Source organism: Pristiophorus japonicus, chromosome 21, assembly GCF_044704955.1.
Source record: "Pristiophorus japonicus isolate sPriJap1 chromosome 21, sPriJap1.hap1, whole genome shotgun sequence".
In the NCBI taxonomy this organism is placed as follows: domain Eukaryota; kingdom Metazoa; phylum Chordata; class Chondrichthyes; family Pristiophoridae; genus Pristiophorus; species Pristiophorus japonicus.
In genome coordinates this window covers 66,265,542-66,289,846 of record NC_091997.1, presented here as the reverse complement: position 1 = coordinate 66,289,846, position 24,305 = coordinate 66,265,542, and the positions used below count along the sequence as shown (strand labels likewise).

The 24,305-nt window shown below is 47.3% G+C and overlaps 1 protein-coding gene across 1 annotated transcript in view; it reads right to left on the bottom strand.

Moving 5' to 3' along the window:
- Positions 1-13,942, bottom strand: part of LOC139233550 (putative stereocilin-like protein) — a 29,014-nt gene extending 15,072 nt beyond the window's left edge. Inside the window, exons 1-4 of the mRNA XM_070863953.1 lie at positions 13,006-13,942; positions 11,843-11,867; positions 4,319-6,185; positions 1,860-1,922 (exon numbers count right to left, since the gene is read on the bottom strand). Of these exons, the coding sequence (XP_070720054.1) occupies positions 1,860-1,922; positions 4,319-6,185; positions 11,843-11,867; positions 13,006-13,942 (2,892 nt within the window). The remainder of the gene's footprint in view (positions 1-1,859; positions 1,923-4,318; positions 6,186-11,842; positions 11,868-13,005) is intronic.
- Between the last annotated feature and the right edge of the window lie 10,363 nt (positions 13,943-24,305).

Here is a 24,305-nt window from a genome sequence, read left to right as displayed (position 1 = left end):
ATGGGAGGAAAAGCAATGTGTGAGGAGAACAAAAAATCTGCAAAAGGACATAGACAGGCTAAGTGAGTGGGCAAAAATTTGGCAGATGGAGTATAATGTTGGAAAGTGTGAGGTCATGCACTTTGGCAGAAAAAATATCAAAGAGCAAGTTATTATTTAAATGGAGAAAGATTGCAAAGTGCTGCAGTACAGCGGGACCTGGGGGTACTTGTGCATGAAACACAAAAGGATAGTATGCAGATACAGCAAGTGATCAGGAAGGCCAATGGAATCTTGGCCTTTATTGCAAAGGGGATGGAGTATAAAAGCAGGGAAGTCTTGCTACAGTTATACAGGGTATTGGTGAGGCCACACCTGGAATACTGCGTGCAGTTTTGGTTTCCATATTTAAGAAAGGATATACTTGCTTTGGAGGCAGTTCAGAGAAGGTTCACGAGGTTGATTCCAGAGATGAGGGGGTTGACTTATGAGGAAAGGTTGAGTAGGTTGGGCCTCTACTCATTGGAATTCAGAAGAATGAGAGGTGATCTTATCGAAACGTATAAGATTATGAGAGGGCTTGACAGGGTGGATGCAGAGAGGATGTTTCCACTGATGGGGGAGACTAGAACTAGAGGGCATGATCTTAGAATAAGGGGCTGCCCATTTAAAACTGAGATGAGGAGAAATTTCTTCTCTCAGAGGGTTGTAAATCTGTGGAATTCGCTGCCTCAGAGAGCTGTGGAATCTGGGACATTGAATAAATTTAAGACAGAAATGGACAGTTTCTTAAACGATAAGGGAATAAGGGGTTATGGGGAGCGGGCAGGGAAGTGGAGCTGAGTCCATGATCGGATCAGCCATGATCTTATTAAATGGCGGAGCAGGCTCGAGGGCCGTATGGCCGACTCCTTTCCTATTTCTTATGTTCTTATAACCCCCTTCCAGAACCCGGGGACAGAGGTCAGGTGGGAGGGGGCCCACTGAGGAACTGAGGTCACCTACCCTGGTTGAGAGCAGTTATCTCAGACCAGGGATAGAAGAGAGCTGATCGCAGGCAGTGATTCGATCTCACATTCACTGACAGGTTGCTTCAATTAGGAGCTGATTAACAGATCCACCTTCAATCCAGATATCCGAATGTCAATTGGTAATACTCTCGCCTGAGTCAGAAAGTTGTGAGTTCAAGTCCCGCTAAAAACTAAGCTAACACTCCCAATGGGGTACTGAGCGAGCGTCGCACTGTCGGAGGGGCAGTACTGAGGGAGTGTTGCACTGTCGGAGGGGCAGTACTGAGGGAGTGCCGCACTGTCGGAGGGGCAGTACTGAGGGAGTGCCGCACTGTCGGAGGGGCAGTACTGAGGGAGCATTGCACTGTCGGAGGGGCAGTACTGAGGGAGCATTGCACTGTCGGAGGGGCAGTACTGAGGGAGTGCCGCACTGTCGGAGGGGCAGTACTGAGGGAGCATTGCACTGTCGGAGGGGCAGTACTGAGGGAGTGTTGCACTGTCGGAGGGGCAGTACTAAGGGAGTGTTGCACTGTCGGAGGTACCGTTTTTCAGATGAGACATTAAACCGAGGCCCTGTCTGCCCTCTCAGGTGGACGAAAAGGATCCCATGGCATTATTTCGAAGAAGAGCAGGGGAGATCTCCCCGGTGTCCTGGGCCAATATTTATCCCTCAACCAACATCACTGAAACAGATTTGCTGGTTATGTAACTGACTGTTGTCAGTGTAAACTTGCTTTGAACAAACTAGTTGCCATTTTTGTCTACACTACAACAGTGACAGCACTTAAAGTGCATCGGCTGTGAAGCACTTTGGGACGTCCCGAGGATGTGAAAGGCGCTAGAGAAATGCATGTCCTTTCCTCCACTTACCTGAAAAAGAACTCTCAGAGCTGGAGAATCATCTTCACTCTGTAACAGATCCCACAGGACAGGCTGTGGAGGTAAAGTAGTCACGATTATCTCAATATTTACCCGATAGAGACCCTTACTCAGCAATCAGATTTCCTCCCCCTAGTTTTCGTCTCTGCTGAAGGCCGTTCCTGTGTACACGCAGTCCTCTGGCACCTCATTCTTCAGGTGTGAGACTAGACAGTGAACATTGTCAGACTATTCGGCTGCAGGAGGCCTTACCGCTGAGCCTATACCAGTGACTCCCGCTGCAAACTGCACGTGTGTGAACGTCCGATGCGAACAGGATTGCGCTCAGCAGTGATTCACCCCCTACCCCACTATCCCTCCCACGGCCGAATTGCATGCCAACACGCGATGCCTACGTTCACATATAAAACATTACCACTTCGGAAAGGTACTGGAGGGACAGGTGATTCTCCAGAGTGAATCAGTGCCTTTGGAAGGAGCAGGGTGCTGGTGACCATGCAAGGGGCGAGATCGAATACAAAGTTACCAGCATTGTGCGTCTTTTTGATGAGATGTTAAACCGACGCCCCGTCTGCTCTCTCAGGCGGGCGTAAAAGATCCCATGGCACTATTACGAAGAGGAGTTGGGGAGTTCTCACCGGTGTCCTGGCCGATATTTATCCCTCAATCGGTATCACTGAAACAGATTATCTGCTCATTGCTGTGTGTGGGAGCTTGCTGTGCACAAATTGGCTGCCGCGTTTCCCACATTACAACAGTGACTACAGTTATAAGTGTAGTTAATTGGCTGTTTGGCACTTTGGGACATCCTGAGGTTGTGAAAGGCGCTATATTAATGTAAGTTTCTTTCTTTCTCTTGTAGACAATCAGCAGTTATACCTTGCACAAGTAACGAGAGAGTAGCATCGATAAACGGTTCATACCTCAGACAATTAGCAGTCTGATCTTTTGTATAAAGCCCATCATAAGAACATTAGAATTAGGAGCAGGAGTCGGCCATTCGGCCATTCGGCTCCGCCACTCAATAAGATCACGGCTGATCTTCGACCTCAGCTCCACTTTCCTGCACTGTCCCCATATCCCTCGATTCCCTTAATATCCAAAAATCTATCGGTCTCCGTCTTGAACATACTCAACGACTGAGCCTCCACAGCCCTCTGGGGCAGAGAATTCCAAAGATTCACCACCCTCTGAGATCATCCTGCAGCTAATCTGAATTCTATGAAATGATGACCCACTTCCTGGGTATTGTTAGTTGTTCCTGTGGTGAAGCAGAGCCAGTTGACACATTCATTGTACATCGCACAGCCCGAGCTTACTGAAAGTTCGCAAAATATTACAGTCTGTTTCAAGCTTTAGTTCTTTTCGTTAAAATCTTTCCAAACTTTTAAAAAATATCTATGGAATGACTTGGTGTCACTGCCAGCAGCCCCACAAGCTGAACATGGACCTGGGGGAGTGTTCAAATCCCCGATCCCATTAATTCCTGTATAATGTGCTGCCACTAATAGATCTTGAGGTTGCGATTTTGGATTTCATAGAATCTTTCAGCACAGAAGGAGGCTATTCGGCCCATCGTGTCTGTGCCGGTTCTGTGAACGAGCGATCCAATTAGTCCCACTCCCCCCTGCTCTTTCCCCACAGCCCTGTAAATGTTTCCTGTTCAAGTATTTATCCAATTCTCTTCTGAAAGTTACGATTGAATCTGCTCCCACCGCCCTTTCAGGCAGCGCGTTCCCGATCACAATAACTCGCTGCGTAAAAACATTCCCCCCCATCTCCTCCTCTGGTTCTTTTGTCAATTATCTCATATCTGTGCCCTCTGGTTACCGAACCTCCTGCCAGTTCCTACTCATAATTTTAAACCTCCCCTTAACCTTCCCTGCAAGGAGAACAACCCTGGCTTCTGCAGAACTCCACGTCACCGACGCCCCTCATCCCCTGGGACCATTCTGGTAAATCTCCTCCACGCCCTCTCCAAGGCCTTGACATCTTGCCCAGGATTGGCCTCCAGCCGAGGTCGAACCTCCTTTGGAAGATATCTCTCAACCAATGAGGCAACACTACTGTGAAATTCAAACAGGACCAAGGATGAAAGTGGGATTAACTACCTTGGGCTTTGAGGCCTTGATGGCTGGGACTCGAGGAGCTTTGCTCGGACGGTAATCTTCTGAAGAATCTGACTGGAAGTTGTGTTGATAATTGGTCCATAAATACCTTCCAAATCCGGTGAGACCCCAGCTGGAGTATTGTGTCCAATTCTGGGCACCACACTACAGGGAGAATGTCAAGGCCTTGGAGAAGATGCAGAGATTGACCAGAATGGTACCAGGGATGAGGGACTTCAGTTATGCGGAGAGATGGGATTGTTCTCCTTTGAGCAGAGAAGGTTCAGGGGAGGTTTAATGGAGGTTAGCTTGGACACCCCTTTGTTCTACCCTATTGCTTACACTGAAGCAGTTGAGAAGATCTTTTTTGAGGGCTCCGTTTGTCTCCTCCATCAAGTAGCTGTCGATAGTCTGTAAGATACTGACAGACGCGTTGGGGTTGAAGGACGCCCAGAATGAAGCATTGTCCGACAAGCTGGAGAGAAGAATGGCTTCACTCAAAACCTCTTGGACCTCCTCCTCACTGCGGTCGAGGCTCGAGAAATCCAGGAGGTAGTCGAAGACTCGGAGAATATAGTTGGCGTTAGAAATCCAACTGAAGGCCTGGTCATCGCACTGATTGAAGCGGTCGAGGAGGTCCATCAGGAACGCGGTGGGATTTTTACAAAGTCGGGTTGTGTTGAAGCTCAAAGGAGTTGGAAGCATATCCAGCAGATCCCGGACAAAGCACTTCTCATCGTGCGTTACGTTGGAGGCCGTGCAATAACTCACAATCCAAGGGTGCGTGGCTGAGACTGAATAATAAAGAGTGGCGTTTCTGCAAATGACCTCCTTGAACCCCTGGCCGTCCTGACCTTTGCAGGTCATGAGAAGGCTCCCATTGAGGAACATCTGGGAAGACCATGTTCTGTAATCGCACAGTAAAGGTTGGTTTCCAACAATTAAAGACTTCAGCTCCTTGTTCACTTGATCAAGCAGGTTGCAAAAGCGGATTATCCAGGACATGGCCCTGTCATCGACCTTCAGAGACGCCCCATTGGTGCAAATATTGCGGACGTGGGCTGCGCCGTTTGCAAAGACGCACTGCTGCAAATCTTGGACGGTGACATTTGAAACCTCAAACAATCGATGGCACTTGTTGGTTGGTACGTGCGGCCCCTCTGGGCCATCGTACAGGTGTGGGCAAAGCCGACCAATCCAGGCACTGCTTCCAGTCCCATTCTTCAGCAAAGTACTGTTGGAGCAAAGCACCTTGATGTACCCAACACCGAGCTGAAGGATGCATTCCTGAACTTCATCCAGGTCAATATCCGAACTCTCAAACATTCGCTCACATTTGCTATTGACATTTGCTCCTTCCAGGTTAACAGACAACCAGGAGCAGAATTGGTTCATCCAGGTCTCGTTCACACCTAGATTTGTCAGTCGCCTCCTTTGCTCACAAAAGTGGTCAATGTAATGGGCACCATTCTCATCCCCCGCCATCAAAGAGCTCACCTCCATTCTCAGTCCATTCAGCTGACTGCAAAGGTTGATGATAAACCTCTTATCCCCAACCACATTCTTCAGGAAAGTTTCATTGGAGCAAAGCTTCTGAATATAAGCTGTGCTATTGGGCAGCGCACACTTCTGAATATCTTCTGGGCGCAGGCTGGCAAGGGCAGACAGTCTGGCGCAATTGCTGGCAGAGATACCAACGTTCCTAGGCCTCTGCAGCCCGGAGCACAGCCCGAGGATCCAAGGTTGGTTGAAGTCTTGCTGATTTAACAGGGAGGCATTGCTGCAGACGGTGGAGTTGAATGCGGAGGTGTAGAACTGCTTGCAGACCTGGACCCAGTACAGATCTTCCTCCACCACGGAAAAGTACCAGGCAGCGTCCGAGCAGGTGGCTCGGAGGTTGGGAGGAGACCGGGTCGCCTCTGTGGCCTGGGTCAAAAGGTTGCAGTAGAGATAGAGGGTGAAGTTGGAGATTCCGGGCAACTTGGGAACAGGGTTGTTGCACACCGCCTCCAGCACCCCGGCGTAGGGAAAGTCACTCTCGTCTTTAGCGGCCTCCTCGGATCTCTTGGAGATTTTGCGGGAATTTCTCTGCGTGTCCCGGACTTTGTCACCTGGCCGGCTGCAGGACAGGAAAGGTGTTTCTGTGAAAACACCCCTGGAGCTGAATCCTAGTATCGGGATGTTCCAGGAGATGTTGTTCCTGATCCCCCTAGATTTGAAATATAAAACAAGCAGAGACACAGATTGTGATATCCTGAATGGAAACGGTGTGGGAAGGCTATGCAATGGGCTCAACAGGTCAGCATGAATGATTTGCATATGCAATTGACATGCACAAGATGCAAACACAAGGATACAATGGAGTCAAAAGCAAGAGACAAAAGGTGTATGTTTTCTCCGAGTCATAACTGTTAGCAATGAAAGAAGGAAAATATACCCTCAAAAACGTTAACACACATAGTAAAAGATGTTCACAAACTCCAACCTTAGCATAGCTGCCAAAAAAGCTCCAAGATCTTAAACAAAAAACCCAAAGATCTAAAACTGCTCTTTGGTGGGTAGCCAGGTTCTGTTCATTGAGGTTTCTTACTAATTCTTAGTGCCAGCTGTGGCTCAGTGGGTAGCACTCTCTCACCTCTGAGTCAGAAGGTTGTGGGTTCCAGAAACATGAGCACAAAAATCTAGGCTGGTTCTCTAGTGAAGTGCTGAGGGAACGCCGCACTGTCGGAGGGCCAGTGCTGAGGGAGCGCCGCACTGTCGGAGGGCCAGTGCTGAGGGAGCGCCGCACTGTCGGAGGGCCAGTGCTGAGGGAGCGGCGCACTGTCGGAGGGGCAGTGCTGAGGGAGCGCCGCACTGTCGGAGGGCCAGTACTGAGGGAGCGCTGCACTGTCGGAGGGCCAGTGCTGAGGGAGTGCCGCACTGTCGGAGGGCCAATGCTGAGGGAGCGCCGCACTGTCGGAGGGGCAGTGCTGAGGGAGCGCTGCACTGTCGGAGGGCCAGTGCTGAGGGAGTGCCGCACTGTCGGAGGGCCAATGCTGAGGGAGCGCCGCGCTGTCGGAGGGCCAGTGCTGAGGGAGTGCCGCACTGTCGGAGGGGCAGTACTGAGGGAGCGCCGCACTGTCGGAGGGCCAGTGCTGAGGGAGCGCCGCACTGTCGGAGGGGCAGTGCTGAGGGAGCGCCGCACTGTCGGAGGGCCAGTGCTGAGGGAGCGCCGCACTGTCGGAGGGCCAGTGCTGAGGGAGCACCGCACTGTCGGAGTGGCCAGTGTTGAGGGAGTGCTGCACTGTTGGAGGTGCTGTCTTTCGGATGAGACATTAAACCGAGGCCCCATCTGCCCTCCCAGGTAGATGTAAAAGATCCCATAGCACTATTTTGAATTAGAGCAGGGGAGTTATCCCCGGTGTAATGGGCCCAATATTTATTCCTTAACCAACATCACTAAAACAGATCATCTGGTCATTATCACATTACTGTTTGTGGGAGCTTGCTGTGCGCAAATTGGCTGCCGCGTTTCCTACATTAAAACAGTGACTACAATTCAAATTTTTTGAGGATATAACTAGTAGAGTGGACAAGGGAGAACCAGTGGATGTGGTGTATTTGGACTTTCAAAAGGCTTTTGACAAGAGATTGGTGTGCAAAATCAAAGCACATGGTATTGGGGGTAATGTACTGACATGGATCGAGAACTGGTTGGCAGACAGGAAGTAGAGAGTCGGAATAAACGGGTCCTTTTCAGAATGGCAAGCAATGACTAGTAGGGTGCTGCAGGGCTCAGTGCTGGGACCCCAGCTATTTACAATATACATTAATGATTTGGATGAAGGAATTGAATGTAATATCTCCAAGTTTGCAGATGACACTAACTGGGTGGCGCTGTGAGCTGTGAGGAGGATGTTAAGAGGCTGCAGGGTGACTTGGACAGGTTAGGTGAGTGGGCAAGTGCATGGCAGATGCAGTATAATGTGGATAAATGTGAGGTTATCCATTTTGGGGGCAAAACCACGAAGGCAGAATATTATCTGAATGGCGGCAGATTAGGAAAAGGGGAGGTGCAACAAGACCTGGGTGTCATGGTACATCAGTCATTGAAAGTTGGCATGCAGGTGCAGCAGGCGGTGAAGAAGGCAAATGGTATGTTGGCCTTCATAGTTTTGAGTATAGGAGCAGGGAGGTCTTGCTGCAGTTGTACAGGGCCTTGGTGAGGCCTCACCTGGAATATTGTGTTCAATTTTGGTCTCCTAATCTGAGGAAGGACATTCTTTCTATTGAGGGAGCGCAGTGAAAGTTCACCAGTCTGATTCCCAGGATGGCTGGACTGACATATGAGGATCGACTGGGCCTTTATTCGCTGGAGTTTAGAAGGATGATAGGGGATCTCATAGAAACATAAAATTCTGACGGGACGGGACAGGTTAGATGCAGGAAGAACGTTCCCGATGTTGGGGAAGTCCAGAACCAGGGGACAGAGTCTAAGGATAAGGGGTAAACCATTTAGGACTGAGATGAGGAGAAACTTCAGAGAGTTGTTAACCTGTGACATTCCCTACCGCAGAGAGTTGTTGATGCCAGTTCATTGGATATATTCAAGAGGGAGTTAGATATGGCCCTTAAGGCTAAAGGGATCAAGGGGTAGGGAGAGAAAGCAGGAAAGGGGTACTGAGATGAATGATCAGCCATGATCTTATTGAATGGTGGTGCAGGCTCGAAGGGCCGAATGGCCTACATCTGCACCTATTTTCTGTGTTTCTATGTTTCTATGTACTGCATTGGCTGTTCGGTGGTAGTGAATGGCTGAGACTTAAACAATTATTTTGCTTCGGTCTTCACAGTGGAAGACACAAAAACCATGCCAAAAATTGCTGGTCACGGGAATGTGGGAAGGGAGGACCTTGAGACAATCACTATCATTAGGGGGGTAGTGCTGGACAGGCTAATGGGACTCAAGGTAGACAAGTCCCCTGGTCCTGATGAAATGCATCCCAGGGTATTAAAAGAGATGGCGGAAGTTATAGCAGATGCATTTGTTATAATCTACCAAAATTCTCTGGACTCTGGGGAGGTACCAGCGGATTGGAAAGCAGCTAATGTAACGCCTCTGTTTAAAAAAGGGGGCAGACAAAAGGCAGGTAACTATAGGCCGGTTAGTTTAACATCTGTAGTGGGGAAAATGCTTGAAGCTATCATTAAGGAAGAAATAGCGGGACATCTAGATAGGAATAGTGCAATCAAGCAGACGCAACATGGATCCATGAAGGGGAAATCATGTTTAACTAATTTACTGGAATTCTTTGAGGATATAACGAGCATGGTGGATAGAGGTGTACCGATGGATGTGGTGTATTTAGATTTCCAAAAGGCTTTCGATAAGGTGCCACACAAAAGGTTACTGCAGAAGATAAAGGTACGCGGAGTCAGAGGAAATGTATTAGCATGGATCGAGAATTGGCTGGCTAACAGAAAGCAGAGAGTCGGGATAAATGGGTCCTTTTTGGGTTGGAAATCGGTGGTTAGTGGTGTGCCACAGGGATCGGTGCTGGGACCACAACTGTTTACAATATACATAGATGACCTGGAAGAGGGGACTGAGTGTAGTGTAACAAAATTTGCAGATGACAGAAAGATTAGTGGGAAAGCGGGTTGTGTAGAGGACACAGAGAAACTGCAAAGAGATTTAGATAGGTTAAGCGAATGGGCTAAGGTTTGGCAGATGGAATACAATGTCGGAAAATGTGAGGTCATCCACCTTGGGAAAAAAACAGTAAAAGGGAATATTATTTGAATGGGGAGAAATTACAACATGCTGTGGTGCAGAGGGACCTGGGGGTCCTTGTGCATGAATCCCAAAAGGTTAGTTTGCAGGTGCAGCAGGTAATCAGGAAGGCGAATGGAATGTTGGTCTTCATTCCGAGAGGGATGAGTACAAAAGCAGGGAGGTCCTGCTGCAACTGTATAGGATATTGGTGAGGCCGCACCTGGAGTACTGCGTGCAGTTTTGGTCACCTTACTTAAGGAAGGATATACTAGCCTTGGAGGGGGTACAGAGACGATTCACTAGAATGATTCCGGAGATGAGGGAGTTACCTTATGATGATAGATTGAGTAGACTGGGTCTTTACTCCTTGGAGTTCAGAAGGATGAGGGGTGATCTTATAGAAACATTTAAAATAATGAAAGGGATAGACAAGATAGAGGCAGAGAGGTTGTTTCCACTGGTCGGGGAGACTAGAACTAGGGGGCACAGCCTCAAAATACAGGGGAGCCAATTTAAAACCGAGTTGAGAAGGAATTTCTTCTCCCAGAGGGTTGTGAATCTGTGGTATTCTCTGCCCAAGGGAGCAGTTGAGGCTAGCTCATTGAATGTATTCAAATCACAGATAGATAGATTTTTAACCAATAAGGGAATTAAGGGTTACGGGGAGCAGGCGGGTAAGTGGAGCTGTGTCCACAGCCAGATCAGCCACGATCTTGTTGAATGGCGGAGCAGGCTCGAGGGGCTAGATGGCCTACTCCTGTTCCTAATTCTTATGTTCTTATGTTCTTATGTATATAAATGCAAGTCTTTCTTTCCTCTGTGTCACTGGTTGAGGTTGTGAGCTAAATAATGTTCTTATTGAGGGCACGACTGTGCTGCTGGGCTGAACCGTTTCCCTTGGCCTCTCGAAGCCAGATATTAACTCCGGTCCTAGGGTAATGTCCGACCCCACTGCTTATTTATGCAGAGCCCAGCGTATGGTGAAACAACCCAAAGTGCTTTACTGCAGGAAGGGAGAGATGTTGAGCAGGAAGTAGGTGGCAAGAAAGGGGAGGTGCTTGGAGGTGCTCGGAGGATCTGGCAAGGAAGCTAGGTTTTGAAAAGGTTTATGAAGGTGCTAAGAGATTACAAATAGAATCCCAAACTACAAGGGCAAAAGGCTTGAAGGTTTTGACTCCGATAGTGGAGTGGTGAGAAGGGGGACGTAATCTTTCAGCCAATCAGGGCTCATTGCCACAGCCTGGCCCAGAGTGAGAACCTGGTGTGTCATTTTGTGTTGAGGTTCTCATTTCAGTGGATTTCATTTTCCTGGCTTCAAAGCTGCTATGGAGAATTGCAGGAACATGAGAATAGGAGGGGGTTATTCAGCCCCTCGAGCCTGTTACACAGGAGCAGGAGAAGGCCATTCAGCCCCTCGAGCCTGTTACATTAGGAACAGGAGACCATTCAGCTCCTCGAGCCCGTTACGTTAGGGACAGGAGGAGGCCATTCAGCCCCTCGAGCCCATTACATTGGGAACAGGAGGAGACCATTCAGCCCCTCGAGCCTGTTACACAGGAACAGGAGGAGGCCATTCAGCCCTCAAGCCTGTTACACAGGAACAGGAGGAGGCCATTTAGCCCCTCGAGCTGATCTGCGACCTAACTCCATATACCCGCCTTTGGCCCAAATCCTTAATATCTTTGTTTAATAGAAATCTATCAATCTCAGATTTAAAATGAACAATTGATCTAGCATCAATTGGCGTTTGCAGAAGAGAGTTCCAAACCTCTCCCACCCTGTGTGTGTAGAAATGTTTCCTAATTTCACTCCCGAAAGGTCTGGCTCGAATTGTTAGACTTTGCCCCTAGTCCCAGGCTCCCCAACCAGCAGGAATAGTCTTTCTCTGTCTACCCTATCTGTTCCCCTTAATATCCTGAAAACTTCAATCAGATCACCCCTTAAGCTTCTAAATTCCAGGGAATACAACTCTAATTTGTGTAATCTCTCCATGTAACTTAACCCTTGAAGTCCGGGTATCTGGATAGAGGGAGTGCGAACAGTTTTGCTGGGGGGGCTGATCAAGTTCAAAACAAGAAGCTAAACTGTGGTGAAACACTGAGTAAACTTACCATAAAAGAAGTTGTCTTAGGTCCCCTGTAAGAAAGGAGATATTTTTAAAACTTTGGTTGCACTGGTTTCCCATATCACAAAATATTCAAACGTACATTGATTGAAATGTTGTGTGCAGATATAGGATGGGTTTCAGAGCCAAAGAAAGGACACGGCAAAGGTTCCCTGGAACCTTCTGTTGCCTGGGCCCCAAGCTCGGGAACTCCCTCCCTAAACCTCTCCACCTCTCTTTCCTCCTTCAAGACGCTCCGTAAAACCTACCTCTTTGACCAAACTTTTGGTCACCTGCCCTAATTTCTACTTATGTGGCTCGGTGTCAATTTTTTAAAAATTTCATAACACTCCTGTGGGAGTGCCTTGGAACGTTTCACTACATTAAAGGCGCTATATAAATACAAGTTGGTGTTGTTGAGGATGAGAGATTATTGTTATGAAGAAAGGATCAAAACATTAGGGCCATTTCCTTTTAAAGACAGAAAAGATTAAGAGGAGATCAAATAGAGGTTATTAAAAATTTTGCACAGATCAAACAGTGAAAGATTATTTCCACTATTTGGTGAATTGGTAACATTTAGGAATATCAGAGACTTGAGGCCATAATCTGGGCTGACACTCCAGTGCAGCACTGAGGGAGTGCTGCACTGTCGGAGGTGCCGTCTTTTGGTTGAGATGCTAAACCGAGACCCTGTCTGCTCTCTCAGGTGTACGTAAGAGTTCCCATGACACTATTTCCCGGTGTCCTGGGGCCAATATTTATCCCTCAACTATCAGTAAACAGATGATCTGGTCATTTCTTTCATTGCTGTTTGTGGGAGCTTGCTGTGTGCACGTTGGCTGCTGCATTTCCTACAATACAACAGTGACCACATTTTTTTTTAAGTACTTCATTGGCTGCAAAGGTTATGAAAGGCACTACATAAATGCAAGTCTTTCTTTCATGAGAAGAACGATGGGGAAAATTAGACGAAATGTTTTCATAAAGTGGGTTATTAAAACACAGAATGCTTTACCACAAGGGGCTATAGAGGCAGAGACTAGATTATTTAAAAGGGATTTGGATAACAGAGCAGGATATGGGGAAAGATTAAGGAAATGTGATTGGAGCAGTGTTGTGATTCCTATTATTCTATGAAAACATAACCTCTGCTGAAATGCCTCTTACCTACAGAACATGTCCCGTCGAGGTCTGACTGAGGGATTCCAATAACGGACGAAACTTCATTCACCAGAGAGTCCGTCATTCGGGACACTTTCCTCTTGAAGTTCGTGTAGACGGACGACCCGACCTTTCGCAAAATATTCTGTCGGAGCTCTTCCAGGCCGTCCCACAAGGCTTCCTCGCCCCAGGCACTGTGGGATCGATTGGCCGAAGGCATGCCCTCTGAGCTGCCCCTCCTGCCGCTGGGCTTGGAAAGAATCTGAAGCAGACTCTGGACCGAGTTGACACTTTCTGCCGAGCCTGAAGTTTGTGGAGCTGCATTCCCATTGCTGCCGGACACTGTGGGCCTGTTCCATGGCCGCAATCTTTCATTTCTAGGAGGTGGACCGTTGGACTGAAAATTGACCACCGACTTCCAGTTGGTCTGGTCGAACAACTTGCCGAGACCTTCAAGCCAAGCCATATCGATGCCACAATCGCTCTGCCCGGTCAGGGCACAGATCAGCTCCTGAATACCAGCACTGGCTTGTCCATAAGTCCCACTTAATAATGTTTGGGCAACCATCTCAAACAGGCTGGCAATGACTTCCCAGTTGTGCTGTTGGAAAAACCAACTGAAGAGCTGGTGCTCGGTGAAAAAGTCCAAGACACTTTGCAGAAACTCCACCAGGATGTCCAGGTTCCTGCTGGCCCTCAAAGAGACAAAGAGGTCCTTCAGTTCCAGGGTGGCCCTGGGTGGTGAGCCCACCTCCACTCCCTCCGAGTCCAGGGAGCTCAGCGCCAGGCTCTCGTCCGCTGGATCCTGGGGGTCGTTGCTTTGTAGGTACAACGAGATGTTGTAGAGAAATGCGGAGAGTCTCTTGCTGTCCAGCGTGTGTTTGGTGAGAAACGAGGGCAGATTTCTTTGGGGTAAAGCGCTCAAAGTTCTGAGCCCGCCCATCAGGCTGGAGACCACGGAATGGATCCTTTGGGAATCTTTGGTGCCCGACCTTGCATGGGCAGGGATCGGTTCTGGTTTTCCTTCTGCGTTTCCTCCTCCGAATAAACGTGCAACATCTTTCAACACGTCCATGTACTGGTCAATCCTGTTACCTGCAAGACCAGCGCTTAGTGAGTGACTAGGGTGGGCATTGCCAGCCAAATACCCCAACCCTGCTTTCACCTCTCAGTCCAATCCATCCTTAATTTGGCAAAGGAGCCCATTGTCCAAAGAACATGCGATGCTGTACATTATCATTATCCCTCTCCGATTCTAGCTTGGTTAGAGTTCCACAAACGCTGGCCTTCATTCAATACGCCACCCCAGCCATCTTTCTCTAGATACGAGTCTGAACCATAACCGTCACCAGGCAATTTGACCTTGGGAGGCGGCACAGCCCAGCCTGATCCTGTCTCACTTGCTATCCACATATCCCACTGTATTGCACAGCAATCAAGAGAGCCAACCCTGGCTTCATCTGTTTTTCCTCCTGAGTTCAGGGGCATTGGTGTCAGTCGTGGCTCAGTGAGCAGCACTCTCTCTCGCCTCTGAGTCAGAAGGTTGTGGGTTCAAGTCCCATTCCAGAGATTTGAGCACAAAAATCTAGGCTGACACTCTAGTGCCAGTGCTGAGGGAGCGCTGCACTGTCAAAGGGGCCGTCTTTCGGATGAGATGTTAAACCGAGGTCCTGACTGCCCTCTCAGGCGACAGGCAGGTAAAGGATCCCATGGCTCTACTTGAAGAAGAGCAGGGGAGTTCTCCCCGGTGTCCTGGGGCCAATATTTATCCCTCAGCCAACATCACTAAAAACAGATTATCTGAGTCATTAGCACATTGCTGTTTGTGGGAGCTTGCTGTGCGCAAATTGGCTGCCGCATTTCCCACATTTCAACAGTGACTACACTCCAAAAAGTACTTCATTGGCTGTAAAGCTGTTGAGGACATCCTGAGGTTGTGAAAGGCGCTATATAAATGCAAGTCTCTCTTTTCATTGAAGCCAACCTAGCTGACACCAGCTAACTCAGCACTGACCGGCTCGACACCTGGGCCTGCTGGTCTGTGTGACCCTGGACTGTGCCTTTAATAACCGGACCACCCAGGGAAGCCTTGCACGCCGCACTCCACGCTGGAACCTGAGAAAGTCGCGGAACCGCAAACTCTTACCTGCGCTGCGTGGGCTCGCCAGCAACACCAGGGTTACCATGAGGGGGAGCGGGGCAGCCATTGCTCCTGGTGAATGGGTGCAGGGGGGAGGGGCACTCCCCTCCTGGGAAATCCGGCCCTCAGTCCACAGGTCTCATGTCGTCCCGGCACCAACTCTGATCTTCCCCGTGACCTGCTGTTCTGCGGCTGTACAGAAACAAGTCGCACACACCATGATTCAGTACTGACATTCTAGACATGTGTACTCTCAGCTGCATGACTGCTCCACAATGCTTCAAACATATCACTCAAGGTCTCCAGTTCCACCGCCAAAACTGCACGGAGTAACGATTTTATTTGGGATTAAATCGCCATTTAACGTACTCTTCAAACACTTGCCCAAAGAAACAGGAGCCGTGCCTGTAACGTATTTGTTTCATGGGGTCTTTGCTTAAGAATTCATAGCAACACATTGCTACTAAGAACTAGTTGGTTTATTAGCAAAGGTTTATCACACTACACATTACCAGTTCATCCACCTGCCTCACAACCACCTGCCTCATCGTGGATCCCCCGAACCCAACTGGCTGGGGTTTTATTGAGTCTTGTGAACATTGCGTGACTGGCTAAACCCCTCCCAACTCAACAGCTCTACAAACCTGTGAACGTACTCACCAGGTACATACCTTACAGTGCCGCTTAGCTCGTGCCTTTAACAATTTTCTACAGTCCGGGATCGGTCCCATGGACTGGGGGGAGTGAGGTCTGTGTGGTGCCTACATTCCTCATGTATTATATTATATGAGAGACTTGAATAGAGTGGGTAGGAAGGACCTATTTCCCTTAGCAGAGGGGTCAATAACCAGAGGGTGTAGATTTAAAGTAATTGGGGGGAGGTTTAGAGGGGATTTGAGGAGAACTTTTTTCACCCAGAGGGTAGTGTGGGTCTGGAACTCTCTGACTGAAAGGGTGGTATAGGCAGAAACCCTCACCACATTTAAAAAGTACCTGGATGTACACTTGAAGTGCCGTAACCTACAGGGCTACGGACCAAGAGCTGGAAAGTGGGATTAAGCTGGATAGCTCTTTGTCGGTCAGCACGGCAATGATGGGCCGAAATGGCCTCCTTCCGTGCTGTAAATTTCTATGATTCAAAAATGGAAACGAGGCATAACTGGGAAATGACTTTGATTCTAGACCCATTGCCGGAAGGGATCATGAGACACTGGGGTAGATCGTGACTGTGTGCAATGGGGAGAGGTAGATAACGGGCGGCTGGCTGGCTATCACCCGACTTACACTGCCAGGCGAAGTCAAGATCAACCCCACTCTGACAGAGAAGGGGGTTTTGGAGATTTTGAACCTGGCATTTGGAAAAGACGATCCCGCCTTAGCAACCTGGAAGAACTTACATAGGATATATGGCACAGAAACAGGCCATTCGGCCCAACCAGGCCATGCCGGCGTTTATGCTCCACTCGAGCCTCCTCCCGTCTTTCCTCATCTAACCCTCTATTCCCTTTCTCCCTCATATGCTTGTGTATCCGCCCCTTAAATGCAATGATACTATTTGCCTCAACACTCCCTGTGGTAGCGCATTCCACATTCTCAACGCTCTCTGGGTAAAGAAGTTTCTTCTGCATTCCCTATTGGATTTCTTGGTGGCTATCTTATTTGGATAATTTGCTGAGGAATTTGCTCGATTAGTGGATGTAGATAGCCCAGTTGACATCATATACGCGATAGCTCCCATTCAGAGGCCCACTAACTCATCACAGGCTGTGGGGGTTGAACCTGGGACCTCAATGGTGGCTCCGACTTTGGAGCACAATAGGTGGCCCATTCACCTGTTGAATCAGCTGGACAAGCCTGAAAGTGTGATGGTTAATTAACTACAGCAGGACAGACAGCGAGCACACGCTGGGTTAACCAGGTGCACAACAAACGGTTCACCTCGACAGGACAACAACAACTTGTATTTATTTAACGCCTTTAACATAGTGAAACATCCCAAGGTGCTTCACAGGAGTATTACGAGATAAAAAATTTGATACTGAGCCACAAAAGTAGAAATTAGCGCGGGTGACCAAAAAGCTGGGTCAAAGAGGTAGGTTTTAAGGAGCATCTTGAAGGAGGAAAGAGAGGTAGAGAGGCGGAGAGGTTTAGGGAGGGAGTTCCAGATCTTGGGGCCCAGGCAACAGAAGGCACGGCCACCGATGCTTGAGTGATTATAATCAGGGATGCTCAAGAGGGTAGAATTAGAGGAGTGCAGACATCTCGGGGGGTTGTGGGGCTGGAGGAGATTACAGAGATAGGGAGGGACGAGGGCCATGGAGTGATTTGAAAACAAGGATGAGAATTTTGAAATCGAGGCGTTGCTTAACCGGGAGCCAATGTAGGTCAGCGACAAGGAAAGAAGGAATGAGATTACAGCGAGAGAAGCAAGAATAGAGAATTGGTGAGCCATGGAGTTGCAGATGGGCCACCGAGAGTGAGGAGGGCCTGAGAAATAGTGGCAAGTATTTATACAGGATTGACAGCGTGGATGGGCAGCAGTTCAGTTACCCATCACACCAAACATTCACAAACAAATAGCGGTTACATCCAAAGACTTGTTTACAAAATAACATTGAAAGTGTGTGAAATTTAGGAGTTTGTAGTAAATGCTTTAAACCCACTAAATTAAGTCACATTCTACATATTTAAACCTTTAAGGGGAGGGGAGGGGGTTCCAAAGTGTCGGATACAAACTTGCAAACATGTTCTAGAAAAATAAAACTCAGAAAATTTTAAAAAGCAGTTCAACATAAAACTAATATATAGAAAAGCAAGGCTCTAATTGCAACCTCCGAATACCATCATGTCACAATTTGGATTGAAATTGCAGTGTGTTACCAGTATCATAATTTGCATGGATTGCTAGTGTCGGCTGGTGTTTTACTAGTTTAGCAAACCAGCTTAAATTAAATGGACTAACGCTTTCATTAAAATAACAGAGGATTCCATACCGGGGCATTAATGTGCTATTGATATTGCACAGTGCAATTGTAACCCATTTCTCTTGCCCCCCATAACCAAGCCTTGATGTGCTTATTTCCCCTGTCCCTTTAATTCATTGTATGTACTTACAGTCTCTCTTCTTGTTGCATTCACCAAGTAGTGGCAACCTCGATAATAGAAGATAGTTCACTCATGCCTCATAATCATCCCTGATAACTTTCATCGAGGACCTGCGACCTTGCCTTTGAGTGAGCGGCTGTCTCTGACTCTCTCACAGCCCACAGCTCCTTTTGCAGAAAATTCCTTCAGCTACACACAGCTGTAGGTCAGATTTCACACACACACACACATGTTCCAGGACAAAATAACACAATTACTCTCATCAATTTTTGAACTGAATTCTACTTCCCCCCCGGAGGTGCTGCACCCAATACTAAGGTGCCTTCTAGTACCTCGACCAAGACTCCACACCTTAAAGCGTCAACTGGACGTGGTGTGCATCACTGAGCTTTTCGACCGAGTGGTGCATCACGGCTGAATGCCATCTGTCCTGGTCCAATGTTCACGCGTGGGAACTTATCAACACTGGCTAGTGATCAGGAGTGACTATTTCTTCCAACTACCCCTACCCCAAGAATACTGAGCGGGAGAGTTTTATCATCCGATACAAAGTAGAACTAAAAGCCAGAGACATACCACATCTGATGACTTAATCGTATTGGTTGCAAGACTAGGAGACAAAAAATGTTACTGTAACAAGAATGATCTACAGTCAGCAGTCATCTCACCCTCTCCAACTCCTCCTTTCCCAAAGATCTTAAAACTGAGGAACTTCTCGCCTCCCCGGTTTTTCCTTTATCCCACAATCTACAGGTTTACAACAAAAAAAGACACATGATCACTTCTCGGAAAATATGGAGACAGCCCCCTCGTACATGACCCAGTCTTCTCTCTCTGGCTGGTGTTCTCTACACTTTGGCCCTTCACTGGGTCCTCAACAATCAAAAATGAAGGTCTGGATACGTCTGCTCGTAAAGCGAGCCAAAATTTAAAGTTTAGGGCTGGATATGCAGAAACCCATTAGGTAGAAGGGCAGGTGAATCAGTGCGGCCAGTGCCATTGTTCAGTTCAAAAAAAGCAGCTTTCATTCAAATGTCACGTCAAATCGTTCAATTGTGTTTGCAATCTGAGAATATTGCATGAAAAGGCCCCCAAGCTCCATCCCTTAATAATCCTGGGCTTCTCGGTACCAGATACAATGCAGTGTACTTATCCCTATATAAATAATGCAGCGGGAACTAGTCAGTGTACAAGACTGCCTGGCTCTTGGAAACAACAGAGGGGAAACTAAACCCCATTTGATTCATTACCCAATTCAATGGAATTAGCTAAGTTGCTATGGCGACTGGTCTTGCTGTCTTAAAAGCAGATATTGGCAAATTGACATTCCTCGATGCCAAAAATACTTCTATATTATCAGGTCGCTAATTGAAGTAAAAAGCGCCGTATCGTTAACTGAGAGTCTTGTTACAGAGGCTCCCGCTCCTTCACACGGATAGCCTAACCTGTGTGCTGGCATCTTTTATTTAACTCATTCCTGGAATGTGAGCATCGCTGGCAGGGCCGGCATTTATTGCCCATCCCTAATTGCCCCTTGAGAAGGTGGTGGTGAGCCACCTTCTTGAACCGCTGCAGTCCGTGTGGTGAAGGTGCTCCCACAGTGCGGTTAGGGAGGGAGTTCCAGGATTGTGACCCAGCCACGATGAAGGAACGGCCGATATATTTCCAAATCGGGATGGTGTGTGACTGGGAGGGGAACGTGGAGGTGGTGGTGTTCCCATGCGCCTGCTGCCCTTGTCCTTCTGGGTGGTAGAGGTCACGGGTTTGGGAGGTGCAGCCGGAGAGGCCTCAGCAAGGTGGATAGTACACACTGCAACCACGGTGTAGGGGTGGTGAAGGGAGTGGGTGTTGAAAGTGAGAATCAAGCCAGCTGCTTTGTCCTGGATGGTGCTGAGCTTCTTGGGGGTTGTTGCAGCTCCATCCATCCCGCACACAGCCTCCTCCGGTGACTCAACTGATCAAGGCAAGGACTGGCTGAGCTGACTAGATCATGAAGGTCCAAGGCTGGACTCCCTGTCTGTGCAGACTTTGCTCAACCGAGCAATCAGCAGTGGCTGCTACAGATGGTTCTATGGATGAGAGAGTAAGGAGCTGGATTCCATTTCTATTGTTTTGTAAACCAAAGGGAATCTAGCAGGCCGTGACTGGAGCATCTGCACCAGGAGAGTAAACATGGTTTCCGGTTAGTTACTTTGACATCAGCATGGGTTTACTCAGAAGCTGGGCGTATTGGTGCTTGGGAACTGTCTCCGGACAAGCCCGCTGCTAAATCTGGTTCCTTCACCCTGACTATAGAGACGCAAGGAGTGACTCCATCAAACTGTACCTCACCCCCGGGTCATCATCTTCAGAAGAGCGGAGGTAAAGAGGAAAATAATTACAGGCATACAAAAGTGACATCGAGCCTGTCCCATACAGTCACGGACCCACCTGTCAACAGCCATGTGAGCTCCAGGCACAGGCAAAATTAGGGAAAAGAAAATACCGGGAACTTCTTCTCCAACCCACCTTGAAGATCCTCAAAACAAGTTCCAGGAGACCAGTTACCATGAGGCCTAACTCCCACTATCTCACCTACCTTTTGTACACAGGGATAGAGTACCCTCAGCCAGAAACTTATCCAGCTCCCTTTTGAATGTTTGCAGTGAAGCAGCACTCCCTGTACGAGCCGGCAACTCTGTTCCAGAGGTCGATGACCCTCTATGGAAAAGATCATGACATCTAACCTCGTTCCATGCTGACATAACTTCTACACATACACTCCTCGGTTCTCCTGCACCTATCTAATCTTTATTGAGGCTGTACATTTATAGGTGTTCTGTCCAATCTAATGGAAAACACGAAGTTCTGTAACCTGTACCAAATTTCAAATCAAGTTTTATTTTTCTTATTGGGAAACTTTTTTTTTTGAAGAGCTAAGTCTCTGTGCAGGACATCAAGAATGAAGAGTAGACGAGAAGGCAAAGGTAAATGGAGACGTAATGGTGCAAGGAGCCTGCAGATCGAAGGAGGCAAGGAGTTCCACAAATTGTGGAACTGTAAAAGGAGTATGGGTAGAAGCATCGCGTCTGCGAAGATACTGGAAGGAGTATAGGATCCTTTATTGGGAGCTTCGGAGGAACACTGACTATGTAAATAAAAGATCAAAATTGCAATAGCAGGATTGGAGGCAAGAGTTAGACATTACACCCCTCAAATGTGTGCGGTTCTTGGTATCCTGTTCAGCAGAGCAAGAAGTGCACAAACACTGATCCCAAGAAGACAACTCGGTTGACTGAATTGAGGCAGGCTTCAAAAGTCTTAGAATTTTATTTTGCTGACAAGGTGAGGGAAGATGTAACTGAGTAGGTTTCTCGTCCCCTCTCAGTCAGGCATGGTACAGCCGACAACATGTGTGACTCCCAATCTCGGATAAAAAGTGAATTTAAAAAAAGGAACACCAGACTGATTGACAAGGCTACACACCAGTGTGCCTGGATAACTTTCCTAGTTTTGGATTACAGCTCAAAGAGAGAAACTAAACAAGATCTGGGTCCTTTTCACTGACATTACCCAGATCAGGTGGCCGTGGACAATGACAGGCTGTCAGCTACATATACTGCCAAAGGATCACATCACGAAGAATCGAGCTTTAATGATACTAGCACCAGCAGTGAAAGTGACTCGATATTGAAAGTTCTATTTAGTCTTTTTATTAAAAAGTTGACATTCCAGATACATGGCAATCCTTGCAGATTTGTTATCTAATGTTTGTGTGACAATATCTACCTCGATGATGTCTTGTTTAAAAACACACACATATACCCACCTGTCAGTTACTTTAGCAAGTTCTTCAATAATATGAATACCGCAGGAGACCTGCAACCATTTGGAAATTAGAAGAGTTATGGCATCTTTTTGGTAGGGCAAATGATTTAATGGGACTGCCTCAAAATCCTGCAGTGAATCCTATAAATTTCTCACCTGACTTGGAATAAAGCACCTTGCTGTCAGAGGACCACAATGCTACATAAAGCGTCCTGAAGGCAGTGGGAGTGGCAGTTTGGAACTCAAAGATCAGGGGACTATTCAGCCCCACCATTCAATCTGCAACCTAACTCCATATACCCGCCTTTGGCCTTTAACAGAAAGCTATCAATCTCGGATTTAAAGTTAACAATTGATCTAGCATCAATTGCCATTTGCAGAAGAGTTGCAAACTTCTAACACCGTATGTAGAAGTGTTTCCTAATTTCACTCCTGAAAAGGTCTAGTTCTAATCTTTAGACTATGCCCCCTCGTCCTAGAATCCCCAACCAGTAGAAATATCTACCCTATATGTTCTTAATATCTTGAAAACTTCAGATCACCCCATAACCTTCTAAATTCTAGGGAATACAACCCTAATTTGAGTAATTGCTCCTCGTAACAATCCTTGGAGTCCGGGTATCATTCTGGTGACTAATAGAGCGTGAAGAAATGGAGTACGCCAGAGTTCCAGTACAGCTCTGAACATCTCATCAAATATTGGAAGGACTTGTTGGATCATATGCACAATTCTTGGATATCTTTGGGACATTTTTCCCACTAAATTCAGTGCTCACATGGGGTGTAGATCACTGCTACATTGGCTGCCTTTCTATCGAGTACTCTTATATGTTGCACTGCCATCTGATCTGCAAAATCTTACTAAAGAGGAAGTCAAATGGATAATACATATGTTCGGTGGGTATAATGACAGAGGGATGGCTTCACATTAAATTGCTTTAATTTATTTTGCTTATACGCCCCACTGTTGGGCCATCAGATTTCCTTCCACGTCTTCAATTGTCTTTCAGCCCACTCCCATTTGTCAGCAATTAGAAAACCAAACCTTGGTTCAAACAAGATGTGCCTGGTCAGTATAACAAGGCTTCTTTGTGCAATACCTTTTATCAACATGGTCAGGAGAGGTCAAAATAATGTGGACATAGCAGACAAAAAGGGAAGAAATAAGCAGGTCCTGAGTGCCTCACACTGGATAATGGCAGATACATTGGCTACCAGCATTGATCTCAGAATATTATGCGAGTACTTAAAAGCACACATTTCTATTAAATTGATTGCAACAATCCATACAATTCCACTCCATGTGATATTTGTGCACACTTCTTCCCCAATACTCGTCCACTCGACTCCGGTATACATCTTTCATCACTTGAATGTTCTTTCACCCATTCTCTCCTCCTCAACTGAAGGCAGGTAATGATTTGGCACATCTATCAAAGAGCTGACAGAGGCATGTACCAAATGGGCAGCTGCACTGCAAGCTTCAATGGTCTCTGTTCATGCATTGATCTGTCATTCACAAAGTACCAAACAGTTAGCTCGTCCTACCTTCAGCCCAGTGGTAATGGTAAACGCAAAGTGTGACCCGAGCCAGAACCCTGTATGCTAGCGGAATCACATTTTGATGTAAACACCAAGCTGATTGCCAGCTTGACCTGGAAGTGGCAACATTGCAGGTATTAGGTCGATAAATCCACAGTATTTCATGTCTGGCACTGTGTAGTATTCCAGTAAGTGTGTGTAGTCCTAAAAACCCTCAATTCAAACATTCATAATCAACACCAATACAAGTGCACAATTTCCAATGATTGCAGACTAATTACAAACATTAGGATAACAAAGCAGAAACAGCTGATTCTCTGCCATGGTTTCAACTGTGGAACAAAAGGTGAATTGCACTGGAGAATTTGGTAAATATTCTAACTGAAAGAGCTTCAGTTTGGACTGTTTATTACATAGCACTGTACAGTTTAGTCAAACTCAATGATAATACTGACAGAATACATTTCAGTTTCCAATGTTGACATTTACAGCCTTTTGGAGTCACCCAAAAGGTTTGCTCCCACCTTGTGCTTACTGGAGAACTCCATGGTGCCTGCTGCCCTTCAGTGGCCATTCATCACATCTGAGCCAAGTCAGTGAATGCCTGCAGAATAGTGCAGCAGGGAGCATCTCGGTCAAGTGCAATCCTATCTTCACCCAACACGTACTGGATAGTGATCAGCCATGAGAGTGCGGTTTGATTTTCACCCTG